This window comes from Falco cherrug, chromosome 6 (genome assembly GCF_023634085.1).
Source record: "Falco cherrug isolate bFalChe1 chromosome 6, bFalChe1.pri, whole genome shotgun sequence".
In the NCBI taxonomy this organism is placed as follows: Eukaryota; Metazoa; Chordata; class Aves; order Falconiformes; family Falconidae; genus Falco; species Falco cherrug.
The window spans coordinates 91,094,334-91,109,029 of record NC_073702.1 but is presented as its reverse complement, the minus strand read 5'-3'; the positions used below and the strand labels follow the sequence as shown (position 1 = coordinate 91,109,029).

At 50.0% G+C, this 14,696-nt stretch overlaps 2 protein-coding genes across 6 annotated transcripts in view; one reads left to right on the top strand and one right to left on the bottom strand.

The window, feature by feature from the left end:
* The window catches only part of ATL2 (atlastin GTPase 2), a 38,495-nt gene extending 35,942 nt beyond the window's left edge, over nt 1–2,553 (top strand). For 4 of the 5 annotated variants that reach the window (XM_055714827.1, XM_055714824.1, XM_027801768.2 and 1 more), the window contains one exon: nt 628–2,553. In XM_055714827.1, the coding sequence (XP_055570802.1) occupies nt 628–747 (120 nt within the window). In that variant the 3' untranslated portion in view covers nt 748–2,553. Of the gene's footprint in view, nt 1–101 lie in introns of all 5 variants that reach the window. The other variant, XM_055714826.1, reaches the window with a different exon arrangement.
* A 4,655-nt stretch (nt 2,554–7,208) lies between these two features.
* On the bottom strand, nt 7,209–14,624 carry EIF4A3 (eukaryotic translation initiation factor 4A3). The gene is made up of 12 exons (XM_055714828.1): nt 14,381–14,624; nt 14,118–14,190; nt 13,429–13,495; nt 12,396–12,458; nt 11,818–11,950; nt 10,677–10,757; nt 10,103–10,244; nt 9,140–9,278; nt 8,529–8,644; nt 7,853–7,960; nt 7,641–7,768; nt 7,209–7,400 (listed from the first exon to the last, which is right to left on the bottom strand). Exons 1-12 carry the CDS (start codon nt 14,550–14,552, stop codon nt 7,384–7,386), a joined length of 1,239 nt encoding a protein of 412 aa, XP_055570803.1. The 5' UTR covers nt 14,553–14,624; the 3' UTR covers nt 7,209–7,383.
* Nucleotides 14,625–14,696: the final 72 nt, after the last annotated feature.

Below are 14,696 nucleotides of genomic sequence, written 5' to 3'. Positions count from 1 at the left end.
GTGAGAAGTTACTGGCAACTGGTTTCTTTTTCTGAACTTGATTGACTTTTTCTGCTGCCTTCTAAAAGCCGCTTTTCCTAACAGCTGAATTCATGTTTTAGGTGTTTTCCAAACTCTTTGAAGTCCTTAGACGCCGAACGATTCGCCGTGCTCTTACATCAGTGCCGCGACAGCGACTCTCATCCAACAATAACAAGAAGAAAAACTAGCCAGTATTTTTAACTTTCTTTCTGTATCTGAAGTGTTCACACTTACACATATAGGACAATAAGCTGGACTGTCTGGGCCGGTCTGCATAAATGCTGTAACCATACCAGACTGATGCTGCACATAGGGTATGGAATTGCACATCCATCTTCTAGGAACTGTAAAGTGGTTTGAATTCAGTGAAATACTGCTGTATAGGAGGGGTATCACTTGTGTCCATAGCATGTGACCGATTTAACCTCATTACTGTAGCAGCAGCGCTCCATTTCTCTTTCAGTTCATGCCAGTTTGTCAGACTTCAGCATTCTTTTTTTTTTTCTTCATTATTTCAAATCTTGTCTCTTTGTATGTTTTTATATTTTATTTTCCTTGGTTACCTCATTTTTTTGTGTTTTTTTTTGCACGTTTCTCATTCCACAGGTGTTGAAGCCCATGAGTGATAATTTGATGGAGGATCATATGAGGCAGTCTGTAAAAAACTCTATCAAAGCAGGCCTGACCGAGCAGGTGTCTCACCATGCCAGACTAAAGACAGACTGATAGTTCATCTCCTCTTCAACTCTGCCCTCTCGTCCTAGACATGCTTGCTGTACCATGAGAACTCAATAATAATAATAAAAAAAAAATAAAAAAATAAACCAAAGTTTACAATCAACTGTAGAAGTAGTTTAGTGTGACTGGCTTTGCAGGTTACTGCCATCACCTGGGAAGAGCGAGTTTGTCAGTGCTCTGCTGCTGAGACAAACTGTTGCCATGGCGACTGCTGGGGGTGGAAGGGAGGAAGGTGTTCTGCAGGGAGTGTGCCAGGGGTGGGGGGTGTCTTTCCCCCAGTGCTTGAGTTGATGCAGTCTCTGGCTTACAGTGGGAATCTGTCCTCTGCAGGAGGTAATTTCAGGGAAGTACGACGATCGGGCCCACGTAAGGTGTGCTCTCACCAAATGTACCCAGCTCCGCAGCATCCCCTTGTGTGTCTGTGTATCAAGTCAGTGATGCCATTAGAGCCACTACATTACAATATGTATCTTGCTTTATTGCCTTTTATACCAGTGTTACACAACTGCATGTATTGGTTCCTCACGCCGCCAGTGGCAGAACTGACTTGCAAGGGAGGCGGCGGGACAGACCGCAGGGTGTCTTGCCTTGAACTCGCAGGCCTGGTCCCGAGGGAGGTGCATATCAGATCCGAGCTGTCTTTTTCTGCAGTTTAGCCTTTGTGTATATAATATTGCCATTAATTCTACTGGGGGAGAAATTCCATCCAAAAATGTTGCCTACAGCTACGAAGCAATGAGTTAGGATTGTCTGTACAGTGTGTTTAGTTTTTATTTTTTAAGAAATCACAGATAGGGCATGTATATGAGATATAAATATATAAATACAATTTTGTATCAAAGTTTTGTAGTTTATGGCAAAACCTGGTTCTGTGGTAGCTAAGTGCAGTCCCTGTAAAGGAATGTTTGTGGCTCATGTAAATGTGTGAATGCATCAACAATTTGAAGTTTTTTGATATATTTGTGATATTTACCTGCCTTGAGCACTGCAATCTCCCACCCCCTTGGGAAAATCAATGGGAATGTTTGTTGTGAACCTCTTTGTCTTCTGTTGCATTTTAAAATTATTTCCTGTAATTTATTTTCAGTACATGATTAAAATCAGTTGTGTATATATGAAATGAAATCCGTGCTTATTTTTAAAAGATGTTCAAGTATGTATTCTACTACATAAACTATGTCAAATACTTATCCTGACAATTATATGAACAAATTGTCTATTGTACTTCATAGCTTTCTATCAAAGCCGATGTTCCTCTCATGCTTGTCTCTGAAAGATGACATCTGTCTAGCTCATATCCCCTCCTGGCGCAGGAAAACTTTCTGGTATTCTAAAGCACGCTTCTTGACTTGTGGAGTTGCTTGTCAGCTTCTGCCCTCTGTCCGACAACTGTTATCACTCGGAAACCTTGTTACCGGCCCTGTTTTCACTTGACTAAACCAGAATCAGCTGTGTGGAGTGTAAAGGCAGCTAAATAATTAACTGCTGTAGTTTCAGCTGGAAATGACTGTGTGCAATAGCTGTTTTTTTGCATTCCTAAGTGGTAACGATTTCCATCCACATTTGAGCTTCATCAGTCTCCCCACTCTTGGGTGAGGGAAATCATCTGTCTAGGACTAAAGTAATTGCACTGTGACTTTTGTACCATAAAGAACTGCTGGGGAGCGGTGGTTACCTGCCCTCTGGAGATGAGGGCTCAGCTCCAGGTGAATGATGCTGAAGGTGAGGTAGGAATGTTGCATTTTATGATATCTTCTCTCAAACTGTACAGATTAAATACTGTTATTTAAACAACCTCATGCTTTGCTGATTAATCTCTTTATTAGTCAAGCGACTGGAGTCACAGTGGGGGCTTGGAGAGCTGTGCTTGCTTTCGCTGCTCGTGTCCTCCAGGAAGGTGCGAGTCAGAGGCCAGGCTGCACCTTGCTCTGCACGATGGTGAGAGCAGGACTCTGCCCAGGACGGGGCTGTGGACCTGGACCCAGGTGCTGTCCTAACAGAGGACTGAAACGGGGCATGCGGAGGGAGAGTTCCTGAACGCTGTGCCGAGAAGTTGCAGAATTAATGCAAAAAAAACCCCCTCCACTTTGCGGGGTGGGGGGTGTTGGGAATCAAAGCTAGGAGAAGTGGAGGACCAAGGTGATTTTTGGGAGGGGCAGGTGTGGAAAGTAGATGATTAAGGGGATAAAAGGGGCATGTGGCAACAGGTTGCCGGTGCCTGTTCCTGTCCGGCTCCACCTTCACTTCTCAGTTAACTCCCTTTCTTGCCCTCTCCCTGGGTGAGGGGCTCCGTTCCGTGTGCACGTGCGCGGAGGCTGTGCTTGGAGGGCCAGCAACCGAGGCTGGAGCGGGTGCAGAGCAAGGGGGTGGTGGGACACGAAAACGGAGCCAGATGTAGCCAGCAGGCAGGTGAGGGCCGGGTACCGCAGCAGCCCAGGCCTGAGCTGGGCGGGAGGCGCGGGGGGCCAGGCGGGCCGGGGTCCAGCTGCATGAGCCTCCCAGCGCGGGAGGCAGCTGGCGGCAGCGGAGGCTCCACGGGCATTAAGGGCAGACGCGTCGCTGGAGGCCACATGTGCAGCGGGTGCGCACATGGGCGGGCCGGCCCGGCAGCCAGAGCGGGGCACGGGCCATGTGTGTGCCAGCTGTGGAGCAGACCGGTGACCCAGCGCCCAGCAACCGGACACACTGAGCCTCCTTGTGAGGTTACTGGAGGGATCCACAGCTCGGCTGGTTTCCACCAACAGCCCTTCATCCCGACCAGCTGGAGGGCCAGGGCGCGGGGGGGGCTGCCTGCTGGGAGCGATGGCTCGGCCCTGCTGCTGGTTGCACATGGGGGCCTCCCCCCTGTTGGGCAACCCCTTACAACTGGTATTAAAATAAGGTTAGTAGTGCTCAGCCTGTGCCTGTATACTGTTAAGACCAGGACTGAGCACAGAGTGAGTACAAGGGAACAGAGGGGCTTCCCTGGCAGAATACACGGGGGTGTAAAGTGCGCTCACTTTCTCTACCCAGGGCCACTCTGCCACCGGTTCTGAAAAGAACTCTGAGAGCTGTTCCAGTTCTCTGCAAACTGGTGGTGTATTAAGGCCTGCCTTTCCCCTTGACAAACAAAAAACAATTTAACAGAAAAAACAGTAAAACGCGGTGACATACCCCAAACCAGCAGCCAACTTGCCTCAAAAGGGACACAGCAGAGCTCAGCAGGAAAGCTACGTGGAAGATACTACAGCTGGCAAAGGACAGCATGCTGCTGCCGGGAGATCAACGAGACCTGGGAAGATGGAAGAAGCTACAGCGTCAGAAAGGGGTGGAGAAGGCAACAAAGTAAACCATGCTTGCTCTTTCCCTTACTTCAGGAAATGCTGATTAGAATGTATTTCACAGAATCACAGAATGGTTTGGGTCGGAAAGGTCCCCGAAGACCCCCCAGTTCCAGCCCCCTGCCACGGGCAGGGTCACCTCCCCCCAGCCCAGGCTGCTCCCAGCCCCGTCCAGCCTGGCCTTGGCCACTGCCAGGGATGGGGCACCCTCAGCTGCCCTGGGCAGCCTGGGCCAGCGCCTCGCCGCCCTCACGGGGAAGAATTTCTTGCCAATATCTAACCTGAATCTCCCCCCTTTCAGTTTAACGCCAGTACCCCTTGCCCTGTCACTACCTCCCTTGCACAAAGCCCCTCCCCAGCTTTCTGTCAGCCCCTGCGGGCGCTGGGAGCTGCTCTGAGGTCTCCCCGGAGCCTGCTCTGCTCCGGGCTGAACAGCCCCAGCTCTCAGCCTGGCCCCACAGCAGAGGGGCTCCAGCCTCTGATCATCCGCGTGGCCTCCTCGGGACTCGCTCCAACAGCTCCAGCTCCTTCTCGTGCTGGGGCCGCCCGAGCAGACGCAGCGCTGCAGGGGGTCTCAGCAGAGCGGGGCAGAGGGGCAGAGCCCCCTCCCTCGCCCCGCCGGCCACGCTGCTGGGGATGCAGCCCAGGGCTCGCTTGGCTTTCTGGGCTGCCAGTGCACATTGCTGGGTCCTGTTGAGCTTCTCGTCCACCGACACCCCCAAGTTCCTCCTGCTCAGGGCTGCTCCCAGTCCGTTCTCTGCCCAGCCTGTGCTTGTGCTTGCGATTGCCCCGACCCACGTGCAGGACCTGGCACTTGGCCTTGGTGGACTTGATGAGGTTTGCACGGTCCCACCTCTCAAGCCTGTCGCAGTCCCTCGGGACGGCATCCCTTCCCTCCAGCGTGTCAGCCACACCACACAGCTCAGCGGTGTCGGCAAAGTCACTGAGGGGGCACTTGGTCCCACTGCCCACGTCCCCGACAAAGATGCTAAACCAGCACCGGTGCCAGTGCTGACCCTTGAGGAACATCACCCCTCACCGGTCTCCACTTGGACATCGAACAACTCTTTGAGTGTGACCATCCAGCCAATTCCTCATCTACCAAGTGGTCCATCCATCAAACCCATGTCTCTCCAGTTTAGAGACAAGGATGTCACGCAGGGCAGTGTCAGATGCTTCGTGCAAGCCCAGGTAGATGACATCAGTTGCTCTTCCCTTATCCACCAGTGCTGTAACCCCATGAAGGCCATCAAACTCATCAGGCACGATTTGCCCTTACTGAAGCCATGCTGGCCATCACCAGTCACCTCATTTTCCATGTGCCTTAGCATAGCTCCCAGGAGGATCTGCCCCATGATGTCACCGGGCAACAAGGTGAGACTGACCAGCCTGTAGTTCCCCGGGTCTTCCTATTTCCCCTTTTTAAAAATGAAGGTTGTGTTTCCCCTTTTCCAGTCAGTAGGAACTTCACCGGACTGCCACGACTTCTCAAATATGATGGAGAGTGGCTCGGCCACTTCAGCCGCCAGTTCCCTCAAGACCCGCGGGTGCATCTCATCAGGTCCCACACTCATGCACCTTCAGGTTCCTCGGATGCTCTCAAACCTGATCCTCACCTACAGCAGCTGGTTCTTCGTTCTCCCAGTTCCTGCCTTTGCCTTCTGCGACTTGGCCGGCGCAGCTGGAGCGCTCACCGGTGAAGACCGAGACAAAAACATTGCCAGGTACCTCAGCCGTCTCCATATCCCAGGTAACCAGGCCTCCCGTTTCCTTCTGGAGAGGCCCCACGTCTTCCCTGCTCTTCCTTCCATCACTGCATACCCACACAAACTTTTCTTGTTGCCCCTGTCGTCCCTGGCCAGGTTTAATTCTGTCAGGGCTTTAGCTTTCCTAACCTGACGCCTGGCTGCTCGGACATTTCTCTATTCCTCCCAGGCTGCTTGTCCTTGCTTCCACCCTCTGCAGGCTTCCTTTTTGTGTTGGAGTTTGTCCAGGAGCTCCTTGCTCATCCATGCAGCCTCCTGGCGTTTTTGCCCGACTCCCTCCTTGCTGGGACGCACTGGTCCTGAGCCTGGACGAGCTGGTCCTTCAGCATTAACCAGCTCTCTCGGGCCCCTCGTCCCTCCAGGGCTCTACCCCACGCTACTCCACCAAGCAGGTGCCCGGAGAGGCCCAAGTCTGCTCTCCTGAAGCCCAGGGTAGCGAGCTTGCTGCGCGCCCTCCTCGCTGCCCCGGGGATCTGGAACTCTGCCATTGCAGGGTCACTGCAGCCAAGGCTGCCCCTGACCTTCACGCTCCCCAGCAGCCCCTCCTTGCTGGTGAGAGCAAGGTCCAGTGGGGCACCTCTCCTCACTGGCTCCTCCATCACTTGGGGAAGGAAATGATCAGGCATCCCAGGAACCTCCTGGATTGCTTATGCCCTGCTGCGTTGTCCCTCCCGCAGCTACTGGGGTGCCTGAAGTCCCCTATGAGGGGGGCCAGGGCTTGCAAACATGAGGCTGCTCCTTTCTGTCTGTGGAGAGCCTGATCTGCTTGGTCCTCCTGGTCAGGGGGCCTGTAGCAGAACCCCACTGTAATGTCACCTGTCCCTGCCCTCCCTTTATTCCTGACCCATAAGCTCTCCTGCCTCCTCATCCACCCGCAGGTGGAGCTCCCTGCACTCCAGCTGGTCACTGACAGAGGGTGACAGTCCCTCCTCGTCCCCACTGCCTCTGTTTCTCCAGCCAGCACCAAGTTAAAGAGGCTCTCGCCCTCACAGGCACCTGCTCAATCCCTGGGATCCTTGGGAGGCAAAATACTCATGCAGAGCGACACGTGATGTCATTTCTGGCTCCAGAAAGGCATAAATAACAGGAAATTCTTTTCTGGCTATCTTATAACTCAACTTTCTTAGAGCAGGATCGGGTCAGGCCATAGGCCTTTCCTGCAGATGGCTGATCCTGCAGCTAAGGAAACTAGGCAGCACGGCCCGGGGACAGGGAGAGGGCAGGGAACAGCAAGCAAGCCCTGCATTTATCTACCTAGGCATACTGAGCACCCAGTATTTCTTCAATTGTGCTAGCCAAGTATGGCAGTATCTCAAAACTCCCTGCCTGTTACTATCTTGGGTTAATTAAGTACAGGTTATGGTAAAACTTTAATTTTTTTATTGAAAAACATGGGTGGGAGTAAAGACATTATTTACAGTTTCCAAGTGCAGCTCAACTCCGGAACATACGGACCAGCAGTATGGTAAAAGGATATGCGTCCAAAAGAGAATTACGGAGGCTACTAAATAGTACAACTCCCTGGTAAACATGGACCTTCAGATAAGATCGGCAACTGAAATGAGAGAAAATGAGAGAACGTAAGTATGCACCGAGTGTGCCAAGAGCCGCGGTACAGCAGTACAGCACTGCTCCTGCTGTTCCCAGGTTCTTCCCCAGGGGAATCCAAGATGGGTCAGGCTCGGGAATGACACATTTGGCCAAATAAAGCATCTGGCATTTCTCTTTCAGATGCAGCACACCGGTTCCCAACTGGAGGAGGGCGGCAGCCTCACTGGAGCTGGCCCGCACTCACCGTTCATCGGCATCTCGTCTATCTGGGTGGAGTAGTACTGCTCAATGTCTCGCAGGATGCGGATGTCATCATTCTTCACAAAGTTGATCGCTACACCTTTTCGGCCGTATCTGCCTGACCGGCCAATTCTGTGGAGGTAGAAGGAAGGAGAGAATGGAGCCACCTCAGGGAATGGTAACGCAGCCCCTCCCCCGTGCAAAGGCCAACCTTACCTGTGTATGTAGAGCTCTCTGTTGTTGGGCAAGTCGTAATTAATGATAAGGGACACCTGAGGCACATCCAGGCCTCTAGCCCAAACATCTGTTGAAATAAGGACTCGGCTGCAAAGAGAAGGGGACAGGTATGGCTGTTCCACCTGACTGAGGTGGGTGTGAGAGCTGACAAGTCCTAGTCTCCAGCACAGGGCACCCCCTGCTATTCTGTGCTCCTCCCTGCCCACAGCACACTGGCAACACACACACTTTTGCTGCAAGGAAAGCCGTCCCATGCAGCATCACCAAACTTCAGTGGAGACAGAGAGCACCACAACAGCTTTGATCTTTAAGAAAGAATACAACGCTCCTAAGAGTTTAAAGTAAGAGGACAGAGCCCAAATATTTTTCTTCCTTGACTTACTTTAAATGTACCAACTCCCAACCTCTTCAGCAAAATAAACCAGACTAATTCTATGCCTAGAAGCATGAGCATCCCTCCTCGAAAATGGCATCTCCCAGCCCTGCGACACCACGGGGGGATACACAGGAACTGAAGCTCTTCCTAATGTGAGCTGGACAAGGCCTTCAGAGGGAAGAGGTATTATGGGTTTCTGAGGCCTGTTCCCTTCAGACGCTAAAAGAAATCCTGCCGCGAGGTAGCAATGCTGTAAGCAACACTGTTTAAGGCATTTACCTTGCACCAGATCTGAACTCTTTCATGATGGACTCCCTCTCCTTTTGCGGCATGTCCCCATGCATGGACGAAACCGTGAAGTTGGCTTCTCTCATCTTCTCCGTGAGCCAGTCTACCTGTGCATACAGCCAAGCAGCCTGAGTTAGTTCTTTGCTCAGGACAGCCAAGTGCACTAGTTCTGCTTGGAGAATGTTTGCAAAGACATAGGCTAGTAAGGACTGAGACACTTTAAGCAGCATTCCACAGCTAAAGGAAGTAAATAATCCTTACAGAGCCTTGTCTATATGATACAGGGCTCCATGAGCCCTGACAGGAAAGGAACTGAGGGCATTTATTCAGAAACTGTGGGTTTGTTTCAGGGATTATGAACAATTAGAAGAATATAAGCACATTCTTAACTACTTGTCTAAAAAAGCAGTTCCTGCCAACTGTATCAGGTCTGCCTATAACCAGCCATTCAAGCTAGGCACATCCCAAAGACAAACATTTAACCTCTGCTCTTGCTCTGTTCCCAAAGAGGGAAACAACTGGCCCTCTTCACTGGGTTTGTGCTAGCATCCTCCTCTGAGTCACCCTCAGAAAGTAACATGCCCACCTGAGGGCTGCCATACCTTTCTCTTGGTGTTACAGAAGATGACAGCCTGGGTGATTGTGAGCGTGTCGTAGAGATCGCACAAGGTGTCAAACTTCCATTCTTCCCTTTCCACAGCCACAAAGAACTGCTTGATTCCTTCAAGGGTCAACTCATCACTGCAGGGAAGAAGAACAGCTATACTACACCACAAGCAGCTGAACAGATACAATGCGGTTGGAAGGGCTGGGTGTGCTTCGGCAGAGATCACACCTCTGCCCCGTGGCTTGCTGCGTCTACACCTAAGTCCAAGTTGTTACAGAAAGTCCCTGGCGAAGTATGGGGCCTAGATGTGACCCATGCAACAGAGACAAGGAACTGGGGCACCCTCTCTACTCCAGGTGGCTTCAAAGGGAAACATTTCGCTTCTCACTGTTTTTACATTCAAGCTTCTTGACAAGCGAGGCCAAAGAAAGGTAAACGGGGCACTGTATGTGATCAGGCAAGAGGGAGGCTTCTCCTGTCAGGCTGTCTGATTACTCCTCTTGAATCCTGCCGACTTCCAGTGCATGAGGACCTGTGATACCACCAGACACAAACTACACCTCCAGGGGCATTTGAGATCGGTCAGCTAACAGCTTTTCTGGCTTGCTATGTAATAGCAAATTAACAGAAACGGCCTACAGAAGTCCTCTGGAGGAGCACAGGAACTGGGTAAGTGTCAAAGATGGATTTCCAGAAGAGACTGGTATGCATGGAGAGGATGTGGAGGCAGGGGGTAGTCAGGCTGAGCAGCAGCAAACAACTGGACAAGGGTAAAGTCAGGGAGATGAGTCAGCTCCTGCTGGAAAACAGGACATGAGCATGTCTGCAAACACCCAGGCAAACTGCAATAGTGAGAAGGAACGTGAGAGAGAACCTGCACATTTAAATCTCTTAACACTGTGAAACGCCCAGGGCTGGACCAACTCAAAGAGCTCCTGTTCCCTCCAAAGAAACTCACCGTTTCACCAAGATGCGAATGGGGTCTGTCATGAATTTGTTGGTCATCTCCAGAATTTCATGAGGCAAAGTGGCGCTGATCAGGACCACCTGCGTAGCTGGAGGCAAGTATCTGTACACATCATAGATCTGCTCCTTAAAACCTGAAAAGCAAATCAAGTAGCATGCAACAGTCAGCACGTCTTTCTTCCAAATATCCTGCTCTTTCACAATTTGATCTGGAATTCAGTACTGGGCCTATGCTATGAGATTAACATTAATGAGTGAATCAGTAACTCAAAGCCAGTGTCACATATTGCTCGTCTCTTCATTTTCCCAGATCCATTACAATGTGGCTGGGGTACACAGTAAAGTATGAAAGGCAGTGCTCAAGAATTCATAACCATTGAAAAGGAAACTACAACTAAACCATACAAGACTTATCAAGGAGTTTATCCTGTTACAGCCTATAATGAACTGTAACTGTCTAACTTCAGCAAAACCAGTTGTTTTTAGAAGCAAGACTGCCAGCTGGGACACCCTGGAATCTCACAGAAACGAGAAAAAAGGAAGTAAAAGGGAGACAAATATTTTACCTTTATTGAGCATTTCATCTGCTTCATCCAAAACCAGCATTTTGATGGCACGGGTCCTTAAACTTCGACGACGAATCATATCTGGAAGATTTAGCTTTGTAAGATGAAAAGGCTCTGAAAGCAAGCGAGCCTGCACTGCTCCCAGCCACTGTCAGGACGTTTCAGTGGAGGAGGGACAGGCACTTCCCCTGTTGCCAACAGAGACTGGTGTTTGGTGACAGAAGGCACAACCAAGGGCCACAGTGTGCCCAGTCCACCCTGCAACCCAGGTGGATGTCTCTGCAGCCCAGCCAAGGGAGCACTGACTGCAGGGAAGCTCTGAGCATCCAAGCTGTGGGATACTATTTGCTAACTGCACAGGACAGGTGACCCAGTCTCCCACAGCAACTGGATGTGAGAAATGCAAAATGCTACGTGAACTTTTTCTCAACAGACTGGGCAAATCCACATCCTACCTGAAAGAGCACATGGCTTTGTGTAATCCCTTAATACTGCAATAGAAAAGCATTTGCTATTAGTGTGCTGTTCACAGCCAGCTCACTTTGGCAGCTGCAAATTTTTTTGGTTTTCGCTTGTGGAGACTAGCTCTGTGACAGGTGCTCCAGTAAGGAAGTGCTGCTGGTTTCTCAGAGACCTGGAAGGTATGAGCTTGAAGGCTAACACTACCACTGTGGCAACCTCCATGAACAGCAAATATAACCTTCATGCAATGAAACCAGAAAGTACCAGGTGCAAGAGCACCCCATTTAACAGAGCAACGGCCAGTACACAGAAAACGTGGACCCAACTTTGACATTCAAGTACATCCAGCTCCAAGATTCTGAAGTATTTCCTGGGATTGTAATATTTTTCTCCTTAAAAAATACTCTTTGATCCCATGCCACCATATAAAGAAACACTTCAATGATGATAAGCAAAATATAAACACAGAAAATCCAAATACTATCCCCATTGATTTCTCTAGTATTTTCCAGGTATTACTACTGTAGGTTGTTACCTTGTTATACCTCACATTAATGGTGTCACGATACATGTAATTTTCGTGCTTTTCAAATCTAAGCGCACAGAAGTTGCAAAAGGTTCCCATGGCTCAACTCAGGTCTGAAAGCTGGAGGTGATACACCCTCCCACATCTCCTTACCAAACACACGGCCTGGCGTGCCAGCAACGACATGCTGTCCATAGTCGAGTTTTCGGATATCTTCGCCAACATTGGTCCCTCCAATGCAGGCATGGCACTGGACGTTCATGTAGTCTCCCAGAGCAAGAAGACCCTGTGTTGATACAAAGGAATAGCTTAATTAACTGAGCTCTCATAAAGCTTGTATTTTTGAAGAGATGCAGGTCTGCACAGCCATACAGCGGCCTTTTTTTTAGACAGGTATGCACAAGCAGTTAGAGGGATTTTTTCATGTCTGTTACAGAAACCTCCTCAACAGCAGGCTTTCAAACACTGGGAACCGAGTTCCCCAGGAATCACAACTGTGACTTAACAGTGTTGTCCTTAAGATATGCAAAATTTTAGACTGCTAACCAGCACCGTCATGTAAGAACAGATACAACGCAAATAAGCAAAACAGCCCTTTATTAGAATTTCTTACTCCTTTCAGGAAAAGAAATAAAAAGCAGAAGCTGTTCTTTGAGCTCTGCTGGGGAACACCTGAGAATCGGCTCCAGGCCTTGCAAGTGCTTTATAGGCAGTGATTTACATGCTCCTACCTTCTGAATCTGTACAGCCAGCTCCCGAGTTGGTGCCAAGATCAATGCCTGGGTCTCACGAACCTGGTTAAAACAGGTGATTGCATGGCAGTTAACCACAGGGCAGATAATTACAGATCCCACAGTACTCTGAAATGTCACATCTTAAGGATTAGTTATAGAATTTTGTGCTAGAACAGATTTTTACAAGGGTCAGTATACCTAGAAAGCTGCTATCTCACCAAGCATTTACACAGTAAGAGCCTGTTGATTAAGTTATTTTTGACAAGACAGCACTTAAGCAGTTGATATGTCATTTTTTATTTCAAACTAATTTCTGAAAATAATTACAGAAGTGTCTACTTTTCTTGCAATAGAATAGAAACAAATTTAAATCACTTTGATTTCTTATGTTCAGTTCAGATAAAACCCTTGCATAGTACAAGGATTCCAAGATGACGTTTTAAAGTATTACATTTGAGAAGTATTATGAGCACTTTACAGAAATGAAGCAAAAAGCTGACCTTTGCCTTTAGAACAGACATCATTTATTTTCATGTCTCCAGGCAGTGGCAAGTGAATAACAATCTAAGCTTTATTTAAGAGGGTACTAGCCCTCGGAAAATCAACATTTTATTCAACAGCATCTACACATTCAAGTTGTACTTCAAACATTTCTCATTCAAAAAGCCAAGTCTGATTCTGTGCAACGTGCACCAACTGTTCAGACAGGTAGCTGATGCTGTTTGAGGACAATTCTGCCTGCTCAGAGATTGATTTAGCTCTCTAACATGTAAGAGGTCAACTGACAAAGACAACTTTATAATTACAAGACTTCATCTGAATGTATTTTCCCAAGTTTGGGTTTTGACTGTTAAATTGTTAATGAGTCTGGTAAAATTCTCATTCAGGAATCTGTCTGAGGTTCACTGCCCATAATGAAAAAGATTTCAATGTAAAGCTTCACTTACTCACTCTAAAACCAAAGGCTTTTGTGATGGAAGACTCTACCAATTTAACTAAAAATCATTTTCAGCACGTGCTGCGAAATTACCTGTATGTCCAGGCACTGCAGAACAGAGATGGAGAATGTTGCTGTCTTCCCTGTTCCTGACTGTGACCTGAGAAACAGATGTTTGGTGAATACTCCGGATGTCTGACAAAGAATATAGGCAATTTCAATCTATTCCCAATCTATTCCACCGCTCTGCTCTTTACCACTCTTTCATTACAAAGAAGGTAATATTGCCAACAGTGTATCTTGACAAAGTTTTATTATGATCACAGCATGATCCGCAGACAAGCAGCTTTGAGAACTGCAGTATCAGGGACAGGGCACGCCACGGCTGGGTCCCCAGCTCTAGCAGGTTTACTCTGTATCAGACCAACATTTTAACTTCCTGCAATCTCTTACACAATTTTTTTTTCTAAGTAAATGGTAGATAAGCCAATATAATTTGGAAGGCTACCAGTTCCCACTACTGATGCAGAAAGCATTTTGGTTTTTTTCAGTGGGATGTATATCCTTCTGTGTCTCTACAGACATCATAGACTTTCTTCTGCTTATTTTTTCCCTTAACTGAGACCGCAGCTGTCTCTATACTGCTCTGACTTTGCTGGGAAACATTCCCAGGGATCTCGGAGCCCTGTTCGCTGAGAACGCCCAGCACTCGGCCGGGCCTCTGTGACAGCGCCATGCCTACAGGAACCGCCGCTGGGCCCGCCGCCCGCCGCCCCACTCACTGCGCGATCACGTCTCTCCCCTTGATGATCTGCTTGATGGCTCTCTGCTGGATGGCCGACGGCTTCTCGAACCCTGCGGAGGCCGTTACCGCCACAGTTATCGGCAGCCCCGAAACCGAGGGGCGGTGGCGTCACCGCGCAGGCGCACCGCCCCCCGCCGGGCCCGCCCGCCGCCGCCTCCACCTCCCCGGCCCCCCGCGCCGGCCCCGCCGCCCCGGGCCCCCCACCACGGCCGCCCCCCTCGGGCCCGCCGCGCCGCGCACCGTAGGCGTAGATGCCGCGCAGCAGGTCCTCCCGCAGCCCCATGGTGTCGAAGGTGGGCGTCACGTCCACCTCTTCGCTCGTCTCGAACTCCACCTTCGTCATGTCCTCCTCCTTCATCAGCCGCTTCCGCGCCGAGCCGGCCGTCCCGCCCGAACCCGCCGAGCCCGACATCGCCGCGGCCTTCCCCACCCCACCTCACGCACCGGCGATGGCGGCGACGCGAGCCAGCCACGCTGCGCACGCGCGGGGCGGGCGGGTACAGCGGGCGCACGCGCGGGGCGGGCGGGTACAGCGGGCGCACGCGCAGTGTGGCGG